The sequence below is a fragment of the Phoxinus phoxinus genome, assembly GCF_949152265.1.
Source record: "Phoxinus phoxinus genome assembly, chromosome: 10".
In the NCBI taxonomy this organism is placed as follows: domain Eukaryota; kingdom Metazoa; phylum Chordata; class Actinopteri; order Cypriniformes; family Leuciscidae; genus Phoxinus; species Phoxinus phoxinus.
Genome location: NC_136885.1, coordinates 13967392 through 13987496, shown reverse-complemented (window position 1 = coordinate 13987496; position 20105 = coordinate 13967392). Strand labels below are relative to the sequence as shown.

The 20105-nt window shown below is 37.9% G+C and overlaps 1 protein-coding gene across 1 annotated transcript; it reads left to right on the top strand.

Moving 5' to 3' along the window:
- Nucleotides 1–781: 781 nt before the first annotated feature.
- On the top strand, nucleotides 782–19008 carry kcnj14 (potassium inwardly rectifying channel subfamily J member 14). Its single transcript, XM_079624699.1, is given in 8 exon segments — nucleotides 782–1015; nucleotides 2461–2587; nucleotides 10770–10841; nucleotides 11028–11362; nucleotides 11479–13843; nucleotides 16827–17144; nucleotides 18510–18570; nucleotides 18573–19008. Coding segments are annotated over 4 exon segments (1629 nt in total). The 5' UTR covers nucleotides 782–1015; nucleotides 2461–2587; nucleotides 10770–10841; nucleotides 11028–11362; nucleotides 11479–12802; the 3' UTR covers nucleotides 18782–19008.
- Nucleotides 19009–20105: the final 1097 nt, after the last annotated feature.

Genomic DNA, 20105 nt, shown 5'->3' with positions numbered 1-20105 from the left:
GTCTACAACTATAAGCAACACATGTTGACCATAATATAGCCTAACCAAATATATTTGATCAGTCATAAATAAATTATTAATGTATTTTGGATAGCCAATCGCTTCTCGTCTCTCCGGGTAGCCTGTCTGTCTCTGTCAGCCTCTCTTTCTGTTTCTGTGTCCGTGCCTGGAGAGCATTTTCCATTGATCAATCTAAATCTTTTTTTTCTTTTTTTCTTTGCCTCATAGGCTAAAGGGCAAGAGGGATCCCATTTATTCCATACATACTTTATATATATATTTTCTACTTGTGTTATACTTAGGTGCTGTAGATATCAGTCATATCTAGGCTACTTTAGAATGAACATTGCCAGTTTATATTGCACTAATGCTAATAAAACGTGCTGTGATGTTGTTATGAACCAAAGATTTGCAGCTAATATGACGTAACGGTAATGCAACATTACTTCAACAAAATACATTTTTGTTACAGTGAGTGTCAATGGAATAAAACAACGACTTCGCCAAGGTATAAGTTTATTGCACAAGTGCTTAGCTGTGATGTTGATATGAACCAAGCATTTTCTGATAACGTAGGCCTATAGGCTACGTTTTAACAATGAAACATTACTTCACAAAAAATATTCACATTTCCGTTCCGTTAGAGTAAGTTTGAGTGTCAATGTCACGAAACAACGACTAAGTAAAGAGGGGACGGTCAGTCAGACTGAGAGGATGCAGAGAGAGAGAGAGAGAGAGAGAGAGAGGAAAGGATGCAGATTACTGAAGTTTTTTTCTGCTTGCTGGTGAGCGCGCGCGCGTGGAGCAGAGCACGCGGAGAGAGAGAGCGCCCACGCCACACTTTCACGCGCCGCAAAGCGTTTTAATGTGACGCATCCTCAAGCAGCAGCCGCTTTATCTGGCTTGTACTTTAATATTAATTGAAATTAAAACAGTGTTTGAAAAGAAATTGAAATGGAATAGACATGACGCTTAAATGGACTAAAGCTATGTGATGACATTTGTGTACGAGCCGGTGAGTGTCGTTTTCGTTTTTCAAACTTCAAATTTGACTTCCAGTGGCTTAATTTCAGTGTTTTTCTTGTATTACTAAGTAAACATACATTTACCATATGACCATTTAATAGTAGCCTATAGTTGCTGTGCATGATGTGGTTCAATACGATGTAGAATTAAACTCGACGTTTGGCTGTTAGGCTAATTGGTAAATAATCGTACGAAACTACAAAACATTTCCAAGCGAATTCACTCAAAATGTAGGTTAACTGCTCTATTAGTATACTTTTGTGGTCTTTGTAAGAACACAAACATGTATGAATGAATATCAGGCTAATTCAAAACTCGTCTGTTGCCAGGTTAACCTGTGACCAGGTCAAGGTGAAGGGCATTTCAATCAGGCCTCATTCACAGCAGCCTATATCAGTAAAACAAGGATTTATTACTTTATAATAAATAAATTTCATTGATCATTAAGTCTTTAAAAATATTGTAGAAAATATTTGATATTTTGCTGCATGCTAAAACAAATGTGTTTTTATTAATACACCATTAAAAACAACAATAGGTAGCCTATTGGAGATCAGCATGTATTCGAATTGACTATGACAATCTGTAAATTAAACTTTCATGGCATTTCTCACTATTTCTTTGTAATCTATTACACATTAGACCTATTGTAATGTTTGTTAATTTCAAAGTTATAAAAAAGGCTCCCCCAATGCTTATAGATTTAATAGTAGCAAATTTTTTCTATATTTTCTACATTTCTATAGCCTACATACTTAAATATATTCTGTATTTAACTACTTGAAGAATGTGTGTTGTGTTGAGTTTAGTTTGCTTTATTAATCCCATGGAGCAGTTAAGTAATTCTATAAATAACACACTACCCAAATCAGGTCATTTCATAATGGCTGCATTAACTTTTTAGTAAACCACACGGAGAGGCAATTGCACCACAAATTTGGCTTTTTTGTTGTTGTTTTAAGATCAATAGTATAGCTGTCCTTCTTTAGTGCCACTGCAAAGAGGATTTTCGTTTCATTTCTCTTTCCTTCATCTGGCGCTGTTTACGGTATTATTAGTTTGTAGTTGAGATTAACCTCAAGGTCATTAGTTCTAAGAATCAGCGCTTTCTTTTTTGAGACAACGGGAGAGTGAAAAGGTTTATTTCTGTAGAAATGATGGTGTAGCAACATCACGATCACTTTCATTAGGAGAATCATTGGCTTGAGTATGATGTGAAAATGAACACTTAAAACGAAATGCTCTCAGACTAAAGGATTACCTTTTCATCTCCCATCCTCCTCCTCCTCCACGTGATAGACTAGAGAGAGGATCTGAAAGCGATAGCGGGAGAGAGTGATATACTTTCTACCATTTAACTATTTCTCCCATTTAACTTTTGATGCATCACATGAGAGACTACAAACTACTTTCTTTTTTCTTTTTTTTTTGCAGAGGACGAGCAGGGGAAACGCTGATAAAAACAAAAGGAGATGAAAAGATTTATGCAAGATTAATCTTCAAGAATGCGAGAGGCAGAGCTGTAGGAGGCACAGAGAAAATTGAGTCAGAGATGGTTGAGGTGATGAAGTTATGAACATTGGAAAGAGATATTTCCATTAAAACATGCTCGAGGAGTTTTTGATTGAACGGGTCAACGTGATTTCACCAAGTACAAAATGTTCCTAGAACAACATTCCAATCAACCAATCAGATATAAGGGACAAGTTTACAGCTTATGTATAGTTTTGGCTTACAACCAGGGTTAGGTGCTTTTACATTGTTATTCACCTGTCATTTCACTCTGAGTTTTGGGATAAGTTGTAGGGTTAGGTTTAGGGGTAGGGATAGGGTTAGGACAAAATTTTCGGACTTTTCCATGTTTGCGTGGTCTAGACAATAGACATTCTGTGGCTTGGATTGTTCAGTGAAACCTTTTTCAGGCTACTTTTTTTTTTTACAGTAAGTGGTGGCGACAAGTGACTGTCTTTATGACAGTCATTGAATCATTATTAATTCAGCTGTTTTGTGATTCATTCAGGAATAAAGCACCACTGCATGGAGATGCGGAACTGTTGATCCTGCTATTATTTTGTTTGGAATTTGGAACTATTTTCGTAAATGCAGTAGACGAAGTAACTCGCAATACTGGGTCTAACACATAAGTTACTCAACATTAACTTCTTGTTTATTGAACTTTTGTGAAAAAGTAGGCTATATTTCAATCATGCTGTTGGTCTGAATATCTACAGCCTCTTTCCTATAGGGCCAATAGGGGTAATAGGGGTTAATATTAATGTTCAACATTATGTTATTATTATAAGCTTGCATCGCAGTTATGTCGTCTGCCGCTTTTAGATGCTTGAACTCTTTAGAGTTTGGTGAATTCTGATGGGCTGGCAATGATTTTATCATCAGCTGGAAAATATCGTTCTGATCATTTTTTTCCTTATTGTTATCATATATTTGTGGTGTGAACTTCCCTATTCTCGTATAATTAGAACGATTATTAAAAGTTAAGTCAAGTTCACACAACACACTTAAGATAAGTTACACCAACTATAACAATAAAGTTTTAAGAACCATTTTAATGCTTAGAGAATACGGAAGTCCCACAGCTACAACGATAACAACACAGAGAAACGATTTAGTTGGAATCACTTTTAGAAAAAGATTCCCAGCTGATGAACAATAAAATCATTGACAGTCAATTAGAATCCACCTGACTTTAAAAATCTTGAGCATTTAAAGTGGAAGACGACAAACATGCAGCGCGTGCTTATGATAAACAGACTTTAGCGAAGATAGTTGATTTTAGGCACTCTAAAATATCTGTTTAAGTGCAGGATGGGACTTTAAACATTGTTTGCAACCATCTGTCCTAAATAATATGGACCTTATGATATGGATCTTCACAGACATGCGCAACTAAGGCTGTGAGACCGCAGGGTGTCCCATGTGTCATTGAATGATTCAGAACGCGTCGGTACTCATGCCATTTGCGTGGCATTTGGCACAGGGTCTTTGTCAGCCTGTGGCTATGTTCTGTTTTGTCAAGTACAATGTAATTCCCTCACCAACTAAATATGCACAAGCTTGCTCTTATCATAATGAATGTGTGATAAACATACTCATACTGCACACACGGTTGGTTCTATGATAAGACTGTTGTCAAGTAGCTTTACCAGTAGCAGTTCCTCACTGAATTTATAACCCTTAAAGGGTTAAAGAGGCTGTTGTGTCCTATAGAAAATAAATTGGTTAGGGTTGCAAAGACAATGTAAGATGTGTCAGTGCTACTGCAGCAACAGGCAGTTTGAAAGAAGTCTGCACTCCCACGTATATCTAAGGTAACACAACACTTTATAAGCTCCTGGGGTTGCAGTGTTGCTGTCTCAGCAGTGTGGAAACCAGGGAGGCAGAGAATTGAATGAGGAGTACCATGACGGACCATGACAGTATGTGCAGGAGAGAGTTTGGCAGGATGAGGCATTTGGTACGTCTCAATCTGAAGAAAGAAAGCATAAAAAATATACAACCTGTTACTCATGAGATTTCTGCAATAGCAAACCACAACGATCCGATCAATTCCCGATGGACAAAATCAAATCCTGCGTTACGTTTTGTCTCGTTTGAGAAACTTTATGCCAACTTTAAAGAAATATTCCAGATTCAATACAAGTTAAGCTCATTCAACAGCATTTACACTTTTGATTTTAATGTTGATTTTTACAAAAAAACATTTAGATAATTTTTCCTTAAAAAAATTAGGACATGGAGGTTGCATGCACTTACAATGTAAGTTTTAAAAACACAATAGAGATCTTATAATTAAATAAATGCACAGAAATGTTTGTGTTGTGGCAACAAAGTTGTAAAATTTTATATTTAACCTTACATAGAAAAGGTAAGTATTTTTTCACATTTAAATCATATTAACACAAATGATGTACATTGTGTGTCTATACTATTGAAACTGTGAGTATTTTAATACTTACGAATTCAATTGACCTAATCAAACATTTTTAATCAACATCATGGCAAATGCGGTCGCCTTAGCTGATCTGAACTGGAACTGACCCTGGAATATTCCTTTAAGATTTTAAAAATATCATTCCTCATTTATCAGTTTAAGAGGAAAAGTAGTCTTGCTCTCTTCACATACATTAGGTTCTAATGATTAGACGATTGTACTGAAGCCTATTGTGGAGAGAATCAGTGAGTGGAGATGTTATCTGTAGTTAATACTTTCTCATTACTGCTCTCAGATTAATACGAGTTAGTTTCCAGCCTGGATCACTATAATCTCATCGCATGCCTCTGGCATACCTAGACTTGAGAGAGATAGAAGAAGACAGCAAATCGGAGACTGAAAGTGAGCGAGAGAGCAGCACAGAGAGTGAGCCAGAGAGGGAAATGGAGAGGGACACAGCCCGGCCATGTGAATGCATGGACTTTTTGTGGCCCCATTTTGTGGCATAGCGGAATCGATGACACTATGGATTGGTCATGCATTATGTGGGCTGTTGTATTACTGCATGTGTTCTGCTGCAAGTGGCTTAGCATGTATTTCCACCATACATACCAATACTATATGCAGCCAATCATATAGTTTGTTACATCAGCATTTTAAACAATTAGATATTTGTGATGTGAGTAATGTTTTATTCACTAAATTTGAATTTCCTGCCAGTTTCAATGCAAGTTTCAGGCTTTGGTCTTGTGTAAATTAAATTGTGCCAGTGCGATTCTTGTGTTTATTCGGCTGCTCACAAGAATGAACATCTATAAATGGTTCATTATATGCAATGATGACAAGACCACTCACAATTCAGTATGCAAATAGATAGCTGGTTGTGATTCAAAATGCAAATATTATGATGTAGTAGTTGCTCTTGGTTTAATTTTGAATGCAGAACATCATCAGTCAATAAGAGATTTTCAACAAAAAAAATCAAATTAATTTTTTTAAAGGATAGCCCACCTAAAGGCTGAAATTTTCTACAAAACTTTTTTACAAGTCTTTACAGTACATTATGTGGTTCAGGCAGAAGTTTGACTAATTCTATAATACAAAAAAAAAAGCTTATTTATACGTATTATTATTATACAAACTATACTTAATTTTTTATTCATGGTATTCATTTTATCCAAATGATTTTCATGTTTTTCAGTTCCGTAGTTTTCTTCGTAGTTTACAAGTGCTAGATACAATGCGTCTAGTAATATCTGATTCCCCAACAAATTAATCTTATAAACTTGTTCTATTTAGGGAATCAAAAACGTACAGCCGTGACCAAATTACGCTGATTCCCTAAAGTTTGACTTTTATGAGCTAATTCTTTCTTTGTGAATCAAAAACATGTGATCCATGAACTGATATTGTGTTGTGTTGCCATGCTGTGAAAAGCCACTGAAAAGTAAACACTTTTTTACAATAATTATATTAAAGGAATAGTTCACCCAAAAATTATAATTTTGTCATCAATTACTCACCCTCATGTCGTTCCAAACCCGTAAGACTTTCATTCATCTTCGGAACACAAATGAAAATATTTTTAATGAAATCTGAGAGCTTTCTGTCCCTATATTGACAGCTAAACAACTACCACTTTGACACTTAAAAAAGTTTCTAAAGAGATCGTAAACTAATCCATATGAATCAAACAGTTTAGTCCAAATTCAAGAGAAATTATCACTTTATATGATGGACAGATTTAATTTAGTAATTTATTCACATATAAACATTGATCAGCGAACATAAACAGAAGCTCAACCGAACCTGCTTGGGAAGCTCAAACATGCTGCGTAACACGAGAATGAACCTCATTGGTTCCTGCAAAAGCTCAAACGTGCTGCATAACGCAAGAATGAACCTCATTGGTTCCTGCAAAAACTGAAACGTGCTGCGTAACACGAGAATGAACCTCATTGGTTCCTGCAAAAACTCAAACATGCTGCGTAACACGAGAATTAATCTCATTGGTTCGTGCAAAAGCTCAAACGTCCTGCGTAACACAAGAATTAATCTCATTAGTTCCTGCAAAAGCTCAAACGTGCTGCGTAACACGAGAATGGACCTCATTGGTTTGTGCAAAAGCTCAAACGTGCTGCGTAACACGAGAATTAATCTCATTGGTTCCTGCAAAAGCTCAAACGTGCTGCGTAACACGAGAATGGACCTCATTGGTTTGTGCAAAAGCTTAAATGTGCTGCGTAACATGATGACTTCATTTTTATCCCTTTAATAAGAATCAAATCACAACCACAAACATACAATTCCTTAGGATTCCCATTCCTAGAATTAACGGGTTAAGACAAAACCTTACCAGAATGTTTGTGGAATATCAATGCAGGTCTGCCATGTGCTTCTTGATCACATAAAATGGTCAATACTAGAAATGAAAGACAAGCATACTACTTTACTAACGAATGTTTCTCATCTCTATAGTGTCTGTAGTTTTCAACCAGCGTACAGTACATACACTGTAGAAAGTGGTAATTTGCAATATTGTTGCCTTATCTTACTTGATTTAACTCAGAAAAATTAATTGTGTTGGTATAAATAAATGTATTTAGGTTGATTCAGCAATATATATGGTTTATATAAATGTGTGTGTGTGTATATATATATATATATATACATATATATATATATATATATATATATATATATATAAATATTTTTTACTTAAATAAAACCAGTTAATTTGTGTCATCGTTTTTAGGTTATAATTTTTTACAGCCTAGAATATGAGCCTGTGTTGTCATTCCTAGCTGAAGTAAAATTACTTTCACATACTGTACCATAGAAATGTGCATGACATCAGCCATGTGATGTAATGATAGCGTACATTTCTCGATAAGATTATCCCCATCAGATTTCTGAAAAGGTGAAACCGAGAGTATGGGGGGAGGAAGAGATCGAAAGGTTATTCACTGTACGGAATGTTATTGAATTGATTTTCACATGGACCTTAATCTCCCTTCATAACACTTGAACATGGACATGTAATCAGGGACAGGGATAGAAAGACAAAGAGAGAGAGAGAAAATACAGGATGGATAGAGTGACGAATGCAGTTTGAGTGCCAAGGGGTCAAAGAGAATAAACTACTGAAAATAATGATATTTATATGTAGGAGTCCTGGAACATTTTTATGTTTAGGAACAATAGTGAAAATGTTTTAATTGTGCTCCTTTTCACAACCCTTTTTCTTTTATTAAAATATTCTGGGGTCAGATAGAACATAGCTATTAACCTTGTTATGCAGTCAAACGTTAATTGTTGTGTAACATTTGAGCTGATTTGCATAGATTTAGCTAGTTTCCTGTTAATTGCAGTCTGATCAGTGCACTCCACCCCGACATAAGCCTGGCACTGCTGCTCTGGCTCTCTGCCAGCAATTATAATAGAGCGTCCGCATATCACGCTGACCTTGGCCCCGTATCTTGGTCCTTCTGAATGCTGCACGTGCTGGAGAAGATCAGGGGTGTTTGAGTAGCACTCCGTTTTCATAAGCAGCATGGGATGTTTCACCAGACACCACCAACATGTTAAAGAGAGTGATACGGAGAGAGAAAGTGAGAGAGTCAGTGTTAGTACACGTCAAGTTCACAAGTTTTCAACAATTTAAAATACTTTTTTCATTTACAATTATAATATCAGCTTAACAATCATGTTATTCAGCTGTTTGAAAATGAACAAAATTGAAAATGACCTTTTGTACAAATAAGTTCACATGGTCAATGCTACAGTTTACTTATTATTTGAAAACATATTGTTTGCAAATTCAAAAATGTTTCTTGTTCATTTGAGACTCATTCTAGAATGATTGGGATGTTTGAGTTTGGATGATGAGTATAGTAGCAAGATGCCTAAATTATGTTGGTGGAGTTGGGGAGGTGTAGGGATGCCAAACCAGCTGATGCCAGAACAAGGTGAGCAGCTGCTTACCTGGATATGCTCCGGCAGTTAATTGAAAGATTAGATTGGTTCACTCCTCCCGAAATTACGTTGTGAACTTCACTAAATGTAAAATCATGACAGCTACTTGCTAAAAGGAATAGAAAAGTTAACAATCTTCAAAACCATGAGAGTGTAACTAACTGATGATCTTCTTAGCTGAGAGAACATGTCAACAGAATGGCTCTCCGCCAATGGTGTATTTTCAGCAGTGTTGGTTTATGTGTTAATCAATAGGTTTAGTGTTCTAATGAGATCTGAAACAGAATGAACACACACACACACACACACACAGCCCTGGGTTACAGTATAATGTGTATCGGATAAAGAGGTCAAAGGCTGGTGATTAAATAAGACAAACACTCACCAGATCCAGGTGAACAACACGCATGACATGGAAAGCACTGTGACCACGCTGTGAGCAATTTTTTTTGTGAAAAAACTTGTGAGAGAAGTATTTAACTGGATATTGTAGCTTTCAGTGTTAAGAGATTTGGAGCGTTTCATGCCTTTTCATAAGGGAAAATATATAGCTTGGTGATTAGGTAAAGTGTGTAATTTCTATGGCACTAGTGGCACAGAATGGAATTTTAAAATCCACATAATAGTTGATGCCGGACCGTAAAGTAAACGCAACAATTTTTACTGTGATAGTGGAAAGTATTGTAACATTTAAGATTTTACAAACACTGTAAAAAAATATATGATCAATAAGTTATGACAACAACATATATTTTTACATTGCTTTAACAAAATAAGTTAAGCAATTTACAGCTTTTTTATAAGTTAAATAAGATTCAACTCATTTTTTTCCAGTCAGTTTAATGTAATTTAAGTTGAAATTACATTAACATCCAAGTTGATTGTACTTAAAAATTTGAGGAAACTTTTTTACAGTGTAGCTGAAAAAGAACTGAAAAACCTTTAAAATGTATGTAATTGTTTAAAGGGGTGGTTGATTATGATTTCACTTTTCTAACTTTAGTTAGTGTGTAATGTTGCTGTTTGAGCATAAACAACATTGCCAAGTTTCAAAGCTCAAAGTTCAAAGCAAAGGAAGATATTTGCTTTTAAAGAAATCTTTTTTTAAGGACTACAACAAACGGCTTGTATGGACTACACAACATTCCTCCTGGGTTAGTGACATCACTAACCCTAAAATTTACATAAACCCGCCCCCGGGAACATGCAGTCCATGTTGAGAAGAGGAAGAGTTGTTGTTGTAGAGCACATTTGTGTGTCAGCTCAAACTGTTGCATCCGTCTTTTCACATGCAATACAGTACGTAACACAAATGCAATAGCATGTTGTTGAAGCTCCGCCCTCTGTGCCAGGAACAGCAGCTAATTTGCATTTAAAGGGATAGACATGAAACAACGCATTTTTCTGACCCTCAAAAAGGGACAATTTTAACATGCTGTAAAAAAAAATCTGTGGGGTATTTTGAGCTAAAACTTCACATACACACTCAGGGGACAACAGATACTTATTTTACATGTTGTAAAAAGGGTCTTTATAACACCACTTTAAGTACTACATGTGAGAGCAATTTACCTTCATTTTGCTTATTTTTACATAACCTCTTCAAACAGAAGCAAGTCTGCTATTTACATTAAAAGTCTTTATTGGGAACTAAATGAAAAAAAAATTGGGAATAAAAATAAACATAATTTGATCATTTGAAATTACTCAGGCTTTGTTTGCATGTATTTTATTTATTTTAATTTAATTTGAGGGACAGAGGTTTTTTTTTAGTAAGACACTAATCTTTTACTTTATATTTTATCTTTTGCAGCAGATTTCTGTTGACTTAATGGGCAAAGAAAGAAGGCAGAGGATGATCTGTGTACTTCGTTAACTGCCAGCATTGGTAATTAATTTTCCATTTGTTTATATATGAATCTATAAAATAAATCTGTAAGTGAAATTGTGACATTTTTCTTAGAGCTGAATAATCAGACATAATCAGCATATATTGAGCATTTTTTCATGTAATGTATTTTTTTTATCTTGCCTTTAATTTCATATTAACTTTCATATCATGTTTTCTCTCTAGGATTTCTAGATTGTGATGTCCTCAACGTAAAAAACGGCAGACTCAAACAATAAGGAACGTGACGGGGCCTGCCTATATATTTTACCACAAATGTCAGTGTGAAGGCAGCAGATATTTGAAGATTAATCTTTTTGTCACCTCTCACTTTAGAAATGTTCGTTTTCCACACTCCAATTTGTTAATTCTCTTTTGAGTGTTTTTTTCTCATTTCATCCTTTGATATGTTCCTGTGCAAGTGGGCTTTTCATGACTAGAAATCTTTTTTAAGGATTCTCTTTTCTATTACGTTCATTAAGCCTCGAACTACAGGTTTCTCAGAGGAGGTATATGAAAAGGTAAAACCATTTATCAGATCTGAACTTTTGGTTCCTCAATCACGTTATTTTGAAATCCTTGAAGGTAATTATTTGTGCTTCAGCTTACGCTTGTCTGGCCTATTGTTCACTTTTAGGGATATTTCAACAATTGCGTGTGTTTTTTGACGACCAAACTGGACTTGGACTTGAGGAAGATCTCAAAGCATCGTCTAGCATTTTTAAGCTTTTGGAGAGGTCAAAGTACATCAACAGGTCATAATTCATCTCACTCTAAACCTCTTTCTTTTGTAATGTGTGGACTTTCTTTATCAGATATTGTCCAGTAATTCAGTTACAGAACTTCAAGTTTTGTCTAGAGCTAAATGACCCTTTCTTTTGGAGAACTGGGCTCTTGTCTTGAGACTGGATGAAACCAGACTTGAGGTGGATACGTGACTGTGACAGAATACCACTTGTGACTGTTTGAATTATTTCAATGTCTAATATGACTGGGAAATGGACTTACTCTGTGTTACAGAGTTATATTTGCTCAATATCGAAGACAACTGGTTCACAACTGTGGAGTTATAGGAAATGCTGACCAGTTTTCATATTAATTGCATGTCTCTCTTGTGTCTTTAAACATCCGTCCATTTAAATAAGGAAATGTGAAGAGGTTCTAGAGGGAAAAATCGGTCTGTATATGCATGCTGTTATATTCATTTATTTCATTATTTATTACTCTTATATTTTCTATACCATTTTAATGCATGTCAAACATTTGTCCTTTTCAACTTCCCCTATATGTTCTAAAGCTTGAGATTTGTTTATGTTTTTCTCTTGATGTTATATAAGTTCCTTTCTTTCCTTCTGCATCTTTCTGCTCTGCTTGAGCTTCGCCTTGTTTGTTTGTGCCTTTTAGCTGCTCACTTTCTTATGTAGTTGCTATACATTACGCATAGGCCTAAAGCAGCACCGTTTTCCCTGTCTGGTCTCTGCCCACCAACTGACCTTGTCAAAACTATTTCTAAAGCTGAGAAACTGCATTGCAAACTGACTTTTTGCTTTATTCACTGCATCTAACAACTTTGGAAATTTGCGTTCTGTAAAATCCAGGAATACTGGTTTGTTGATACCTGACAGCTTCCTATGGTGGACAGTTTGCTCAAGTAGAGACTACGCAAATCTTCAAAAGAGGGACTCTGATGATGTCAGAGATGATCTCTAATGCGATTGTGTTCCGTCTCTGGGCAACGATTGGCTGCCGGGATCTGAATGACAATAAGGACTATTTCAGGCCATAAGGCTTCGCTGTGGAATACAATCAAGGACTCATATTTTGGATATATCTATATCACCGCAAGCATTCTCACAGAAACATCCCAATTTTTTAATCCACTTTGACCCTGGATTTATCTGGCAAACTCTTGAACGCTTCTTTTTTCCCTGACATTTTTATTCTGTGTGCTGTCGCTAGTAATGGGGGCTGCTCGGGTGAAGCGGCGCTTCAGTGCAGTTGTGGATACACCTCTGGATGAGGAGGAAGTCATGAGACTGGCGCAAAGTGACGATGTCACTTCCTCCCATTCAGGCGTGCTTCCTTCTCCCAACTGCAATGGCAAAGTGCTCAACCTTCATCACAGCAATGGAGGAAGGAGTGAAGAGAGGGATGAGGATGATGATGTGGAGGATGATGATGAAGAAGGGGGAGGGAGGAGGGGGGAAGAAGGAGGAGGGCATGGCTCGGCACTCAAGGGGGAGTCTGGGGCAGAAGGGAGGTGGGAGAGGAGCAAGATAGCATCCTCGCCTTCCCTCTCTCCCTCACCGCCCCGCGATCGCCGCGGCCAGTCCCGCCGGCCCCGGCGGCGCTTTGTAGGCAAGGATGGGCGCTGCAACGTCACCTTCGTCAACATGAGCGAGAGGGGCCAGCGCTACCTCACCGACCTCTTCACCACCTGCGTGGATATCCGCTGGCGCTGGATGCTTGTGGTGTTCACCCTCTCCTTCTTGCTCTCCTGGCTTCTCTTTGGATTCGCTTTCTGGCTCATCGCCGTAGCGCACGGGGATATGGTTTCCCTGGCATCATCTTCCTCTTCTCCTTCGTCCGTTTCCTCCTCTTTTGCTCCTCTGCAACCTGCCGGGGTTTCTGGCCCGGTGCAGAGAGTGGCGGAGACAGAGGAACGCTGCTTTCAGCAGGTGAACAGCTTCATGGCAGCGTTCCTCTTCTCTCTAGAGACGCAGACATCTATAGGCTACGGCTTCCGGAGCGTTACCGAGGCCTGCCCCCTGGCGGTGTTTGCTGTCGTGTTGCAGTGCATTGTGGGCTGCATCATCGACGCTTTCATCATTGGGGCGGTAATGGCTAAGATCGCCAAGCCCAAGAAGCGCAATGAGACACTGGTGTTCTCGGATGTGGCTGTGGTGGCCATGAGGGACGGGAAACTCTGCATTATGTGGCGGGTTGGAAACATGCGCAAGAGCCACCTGGTGGAGGCACATGTACGAGCACAGATACTGAAGGTCAGTAAGACGTTGTGAGTGTGTGTGTCTTGGCTGAATTGTTGTTGTTTTAATCTGTAACACTTTATTTTGATGGTTCTATTTAGACATTGTTGACTATAAGTAACTATAGATTATTAGTAGACTGACTGCCTATATCTGACTGCTAACACTTTATTGTGATAGTCCTGCAACAGATATTCTACTGATAATAAGTAACTCTGCATCTACATGTCAACTTATTCTGCTAACTCTAACCCCTTACTCAACTAATACTTATAAGAGTTAGTAACCACAATTTTTTGTCCTGTCAATTAATATATATATATATATATATATATGTAAAGATAGAATAAATTCACACAGTGGCGGAGGCAGAAAGTGGATGATGGGTGGGCCAGAATAATGCGCAGCACCCCATGTTTTTCAACTGGCGTGATTTGGGAAAGAAAGAAAGTTGATACTTTTTACTCTTACTCAACAACTATTATTATGATTATTACTTTTGAGTAAATATTTCTATAAGTACTTGTACTTTTTACTTGAGTACAATTTTTGGATACTCTACCCACCTCTGGTCAGGACACAGTTTAAGATTATTTAAGCAGATACAGGAAGTAATTGCATTCCATTTTTTCCCATAAATCACAAAAAATAACAATGTCTTTATGATTGTATGTGTGTGCATATTGACTCCGGTCATTTTATTCCAGTATTTTTAATCATTATGCAACAACAAAGGTACTATTAGTGTTTTTTTTTTCTTTGGGTCTTGTCTTATCTTCATGTTCAAACATCTCACCATCTAACCTCAACAAATCAGAACCTGTTAGAAACATCCATGTAGACATGGATAAAAGACAAACATAAGCACCATACTCAGACATAATACACACACCTGCCTGCACAATGACACTCATTCGGATCGACTTAAGACATCAAGATTTCATTCACTGTAAAACAAAACAGACTGACACACAAATACATTAAATCCGGCCGTTAAATGAAGTCACACACACACACACACACGCATGCACACACACACACACACACACACACACACGCTTGAACACACACGCACACACACACACAAGGCAGATAAGTGAGACAATGGTTTGCTCTAGTAAAGTTAATCTCCTCTACAAATCGTATAAACCTCCGGATGAGGTCTAAGAAAACAAGCCCTCATTAACCACACCAACTGTCCAGATGTCAATCTCTCTCGTTCTTTTTCTCTTTCATTCGCTCGCTCTCATCTCGTCATGTATTCTACCGTTGCATGGTATTACTTTCTCATGTACACTACCCTTTAAAAGTTTGGGGTTGGTAAGATTTTATAATGTTTTTTCACTTATATTCAACAAGGCTGCATTTATTAGGTCAAAATATGATAAAAATGGCAATATTGTGAAATATTCTAATATGCTGATATAGTGCTTAAGAAATATGTATTATTATTATTATCAATGTTGAAAAACGGTTGTGCTGATTAATATTTCTGTGTAAACTAATACAAAAAAAATCTAAATATAAAGTTCAAAAGAACAGAATTTATGTGAAAGAGAAATCTTTTGTAATATTATAAACCTTTAATGACACGTTTGGTGCATTTTATGCTTAATAACAGAATTAATTTCTTTCAAAAAAATAAATAATAATAATTACCGACCCGAAACTTTTGAATGTTAGTGTACCTTCACAGTTGGTCTTGGTCACACCACATGACTTTGATTTGATGGACAACATTTTTAAATCTAAATAAGTAGTGCAGCAATTGTGTTTCTAAGAAACGGGGAGGGAGCGTCGAGCTAGCCTCTGTTTTGTTTGACAATACTTCGAACGTCAACAAGAAGTGACGTCACCCAACATTGCTTAGAGCACCTTTAACATCCTCATCACAGAAAAGGTACAAGTCACTGTATGCATCAGACCTGAGACTAGGCAACACTGGCTATGTTTACATATACACATTTTGTTTTAATCAGAATGAATTGATGAATCCGAAGTTATGAACGTAGTTTATGAACGAAAAATAAAGTAATCGGGTTGATGTGCACGTTTTGTTGTGTTGTGGCTTTATTCCGTTGTGTTGTGGTTTCATTTCATTGTGTTGTGAACTTATATTTGCTTTTTAAATTTCGTTGTGTTGTGCACTACTGGGCCGATGAGCACATGAGCTGTTAAGCCGTGCTGCTTAGATTAATCAAACAGCAAAAACACCTCTTCCCGTGCCCAAAATAAAGTATCTGTGGATGAGAGCATGAAGGGAGGAATGATGGGACGTTGCCCTGCTCCACTTCACAGACGATGAGTTGTTGGTGAATTTTAGAGTAACACCAGTAATTTATGACACTTTATTTAACAACAACTGCTGCTCATTCCCGAGCATCAATGGTGTACGTCATTACACCATTTCTACGTCATTGCACATGCGCAGTCCTTTCCAGTTTCGGTTTTCAATCCGATCAAGTGTTTATGTCCTCTCGATTGGATTAGAAAAGGAATAAACCAACCCCTTTTAATCAGATTGAAATTCCATTCGGATCGGGCCCATTTGAATCAATTAAGGTGTTTACATGAAGGCTTTTCAGTCCGATTGATCTGCCTATCCGATTACTAATGGATTATTTGTTTGCATGTGTCTACTACAGCAAAAACGAGCATCTCGCTTATAATAAATCCATCCAATTTATCTGCACTGGTACCGTTTTATTTTTTACATGATGCACCACAACTATTTGAGGCTGTTCACACCGGACACATCAAATTAAACTTTATAAACTGGAACATTTGTCTTTCTGAACGAGTGCATAATGATGTTGTATTGAAGCGTTCCTTGTAGCACGTTGCAATGCAATGCACTGTTCGCTTTGACATGTTAATGAGTCATGACCTATTTAATTTTTATCTTACATACTTCACCAGGACATTTCTGTCAAACAATACAAATGACTAAAACGCCAAACTGTGTGAAAATTAACATTGCCTTTGACCTTTTCTGCAGCCACGGGTGACCCCTGAGGGTGAGTTCCTGCCATTGGACAATGCAGACCTCAATGTCGGCTTTGACAATGGAACAGATCGCATCTTTTTGGTGTCACCTGTGACCGTCGTGCACGAGATTGATGAAGAGAGTCCTTTCTTTGAGGTGGACAAACGTACACTAGAGGGGGACAAAGAGCTGGAAGTGGTGGTGATTCTGGAGGGCATGGTGGAGGCCACTGCCATGACAACCCAATGCCGGTCTTCATACCTGACCTCTGAGATCGTCTGGGGTCACCGCTTTGAACCTGTGCTCTTTGAAAGGAAGAACTGCTACCAGGTGAGAGATAGACTGAGAATCAAGAAAAGAATCAAGAAATGGAGGGTGGAAGGTGATTGAGTGAAAATGGAGTGGTTGTAAGATCTATCTATCTATCTATCTATCTATCTATCTATCTATCTATCTATCTATCTATCTATCTATCTATCTATCTATCTATCTATCTAGTCTGTCTGTGGCCTGTAAAACCTTTAAATAAACTTTCAAACAAGGCATTGTCACATTAACATTTAAAGACTTAAATTTACTTCCTTAAATTAAAATGTCCAATTCTGCAATTCTTTAAACAGAAATGGAATGAAAATACATTCAATTCTCAATCCGAAATTATAAATAAATAGGAGCTAATAGCTATGTTTCCATCCATCTATTTTTATGCCCATTTTCACCATTTGCATAAAAAATATCACGCCGGATGGAAACGGCAAAATGCGCATAAATTAAAAAATGCGCATTGAAAAATGAATGCGCTCAATTGAGTCGGTAAGAAAACATGCGCATAAACTATGATGGAAACACATTTACCGAATAAATTCCTCGATGCGCATAAAAAAAGACGTGACTTTGCAATTGGATGGCATAATTGGACCAATCAGCTGACCGATCTCGTTGCACAGCATCCGAAATGTTGTTTTGGTGTTTCTGAAATGCCTGAGCAATATCTGTCATCAAAGTGGTTTGGTTTAGTTTCCTCCCAGAAGTGTCTTACTCGACTGTGTTCCCAAACAGCAGCATCCGCCTCCGAACGCAAGATCACTTTATTCCGTTTCGTCTGCGCGCTCTGAGGCGCAAGTCATTTATTATATACTAAATAATTATATACAGTGGCTTCTCCTACTGCAGCAACTTCCATTTTTCTTGGTGATATTTAGCGCCGGTTTATCAGGAAGTGATGATTTTGTTCTCTTCATCTCACTGGATGGACGGTGCTTTATTTGCAAATGTTTATGCAAAATTCGCAACTTTGGATGGAAACATAGCTATTGATACCAGAACCTTATAGCCACATTTATCCTCAAAGATGGTGTTGCGTATGTATGTGTTGATTCTCCTGCACACACACAAAAAGCATCTCTCTTTTATGTAGAACCAAAACTTAAAACTAGTCTTAACTAAAACAATAATCTACTCATAAGAAAAAACATATAAAAAATATAAAAAGCCTTTATTCTTTCATGGCTTAGATTTTAAAAACAGGTGACAAGAAACCATCCCTACACCCAAAGAGCACCGAAACACTGAAGTTACACCCCGTGCAGCATTTTTTGCATTCCTTGCATTTATAAAACAATGATTACTGGTTTTTCATTTGAAATGCGCATGTAGTTATGCTTTGTACTTGTCATGTGTCCTCCCCGCCTCTAGGTGGACTACTCGTACTTCAACAGGACTTATGAGGTCGCGGACACGCCAACCTGCAGCGCAAAAGATTAGCAGAGAAAAAGTACATCCAGGGCTCCCGTTCCTCCTTTTGTTATGAGAACGAAGTGGCTCTGCAGCTCTCCTCCTCTGTCCATTCCTGTCCTGACCATTTCTCTCCATCCCCCTGCTCTTCCCCCTCTCCCTCACCCTCTTTCGTTCGGCCCGCATCACCACCTCGACAAGACTCCTGCAGCGAGCACCCACACATACACTGAGCCATGTGGCTGGGATAAAAGGGCACCGGGGAAAGCAGCGGTCAAAGGAAGAAAATGAGGTAGAGAAAGAAAGGAAAAGGGACAGGATGGAGGGAGGAGTTGGAACTGGAGAGAGAGAGAGAGAGAGAGAGAGAGAGAGAGAGAGAGAGAGAGAGAGAGAGAGAGAGAGTGAGAGAGAGAGAGAGAGAGAGAGAGAGAGAGAGAGAGAGAGAGAGAGAGAGAGAGAGAGAGAGAGAAGAGAGAGAGAGAGAGAGAGAGAGAGAGAGAGAGAGAGAGAGAGAGAGAGAGAGAGAGAGAGGAGAGAGAGAACCAGCAAAATGGACAAAGGCCCTGGAAAGACAGACTTGGACAGGGGACTAAGGCAAAGAGGACCATAAAGGGACAATGTAGGACTGATTAATGACAAAAGGTCATGCTTACGATGGGGTGAGAAAAGACAGAATGCACAAAAAGATGGAGAATAGAAAAGGGAAAGGGGGCCTCTTACCGCCTGGGAGAAGAGAACCAAAGAGCAACATAGTGAGACAGGGGGGCAAATTCACTAAACAGTTGCATCAGTGCAGTATTTCAGCTTATAACTCCCCGTAATCCTGTTTAGACTTTTCAAGGCAAAACACTCAGCGGCCATCTTGGAAGCACAGCTGTTTTCAGACATTCAAATACAATTAGTAGGAAACAAAGAAATCTCAAAAGCTGATTACCAAACTCGCATTTCTATTACATTTTTCAAATCAGCAATAAAATGTGACATTAATGGTAAGCTAAAAAATTTATGTTTTAGGTTTGTTCAGACAAAAGAGGGCCGCAGGGATGACGTATTTTTGTAGGTCAACCCGGAAGTTAGCATTACTCTGGATCCCTTGACAAAAAGCCAATAGGATTTTTCCATTGACTTTTGGATAGTTGCAGAATATAAGCTCTGTGACCAACTGAAGTTTATGATTCTTCAACCCGATCTCACGGCAATTTCGTACGAATTTTACGAGGTGGCTAATTCGTACCAATTCATACGACCTCACTCGTACGAATTTGTAAGTTTTTTGCTAAATCGTACATATTTTACGATTTGCCAAAATCGTATGAATTCATACGAATGACCTACCCCTGACCCCGCCCCTAAACCCAACCGTCACGTGGGTTTAGACAAATCGTACAAATTCGTACGAGTGAGGTCGTACAAATTCGTACGAATTAGCCACCTTTTAATCACTCGTACAAATTCGTACGAATTGGTCGTGAGATAGCGTTGGATTCTTCCACATTTTGCTCATCATGACAATCTTCACAAATTAACACAACTTGTATACATTTTAATGCCTAAATA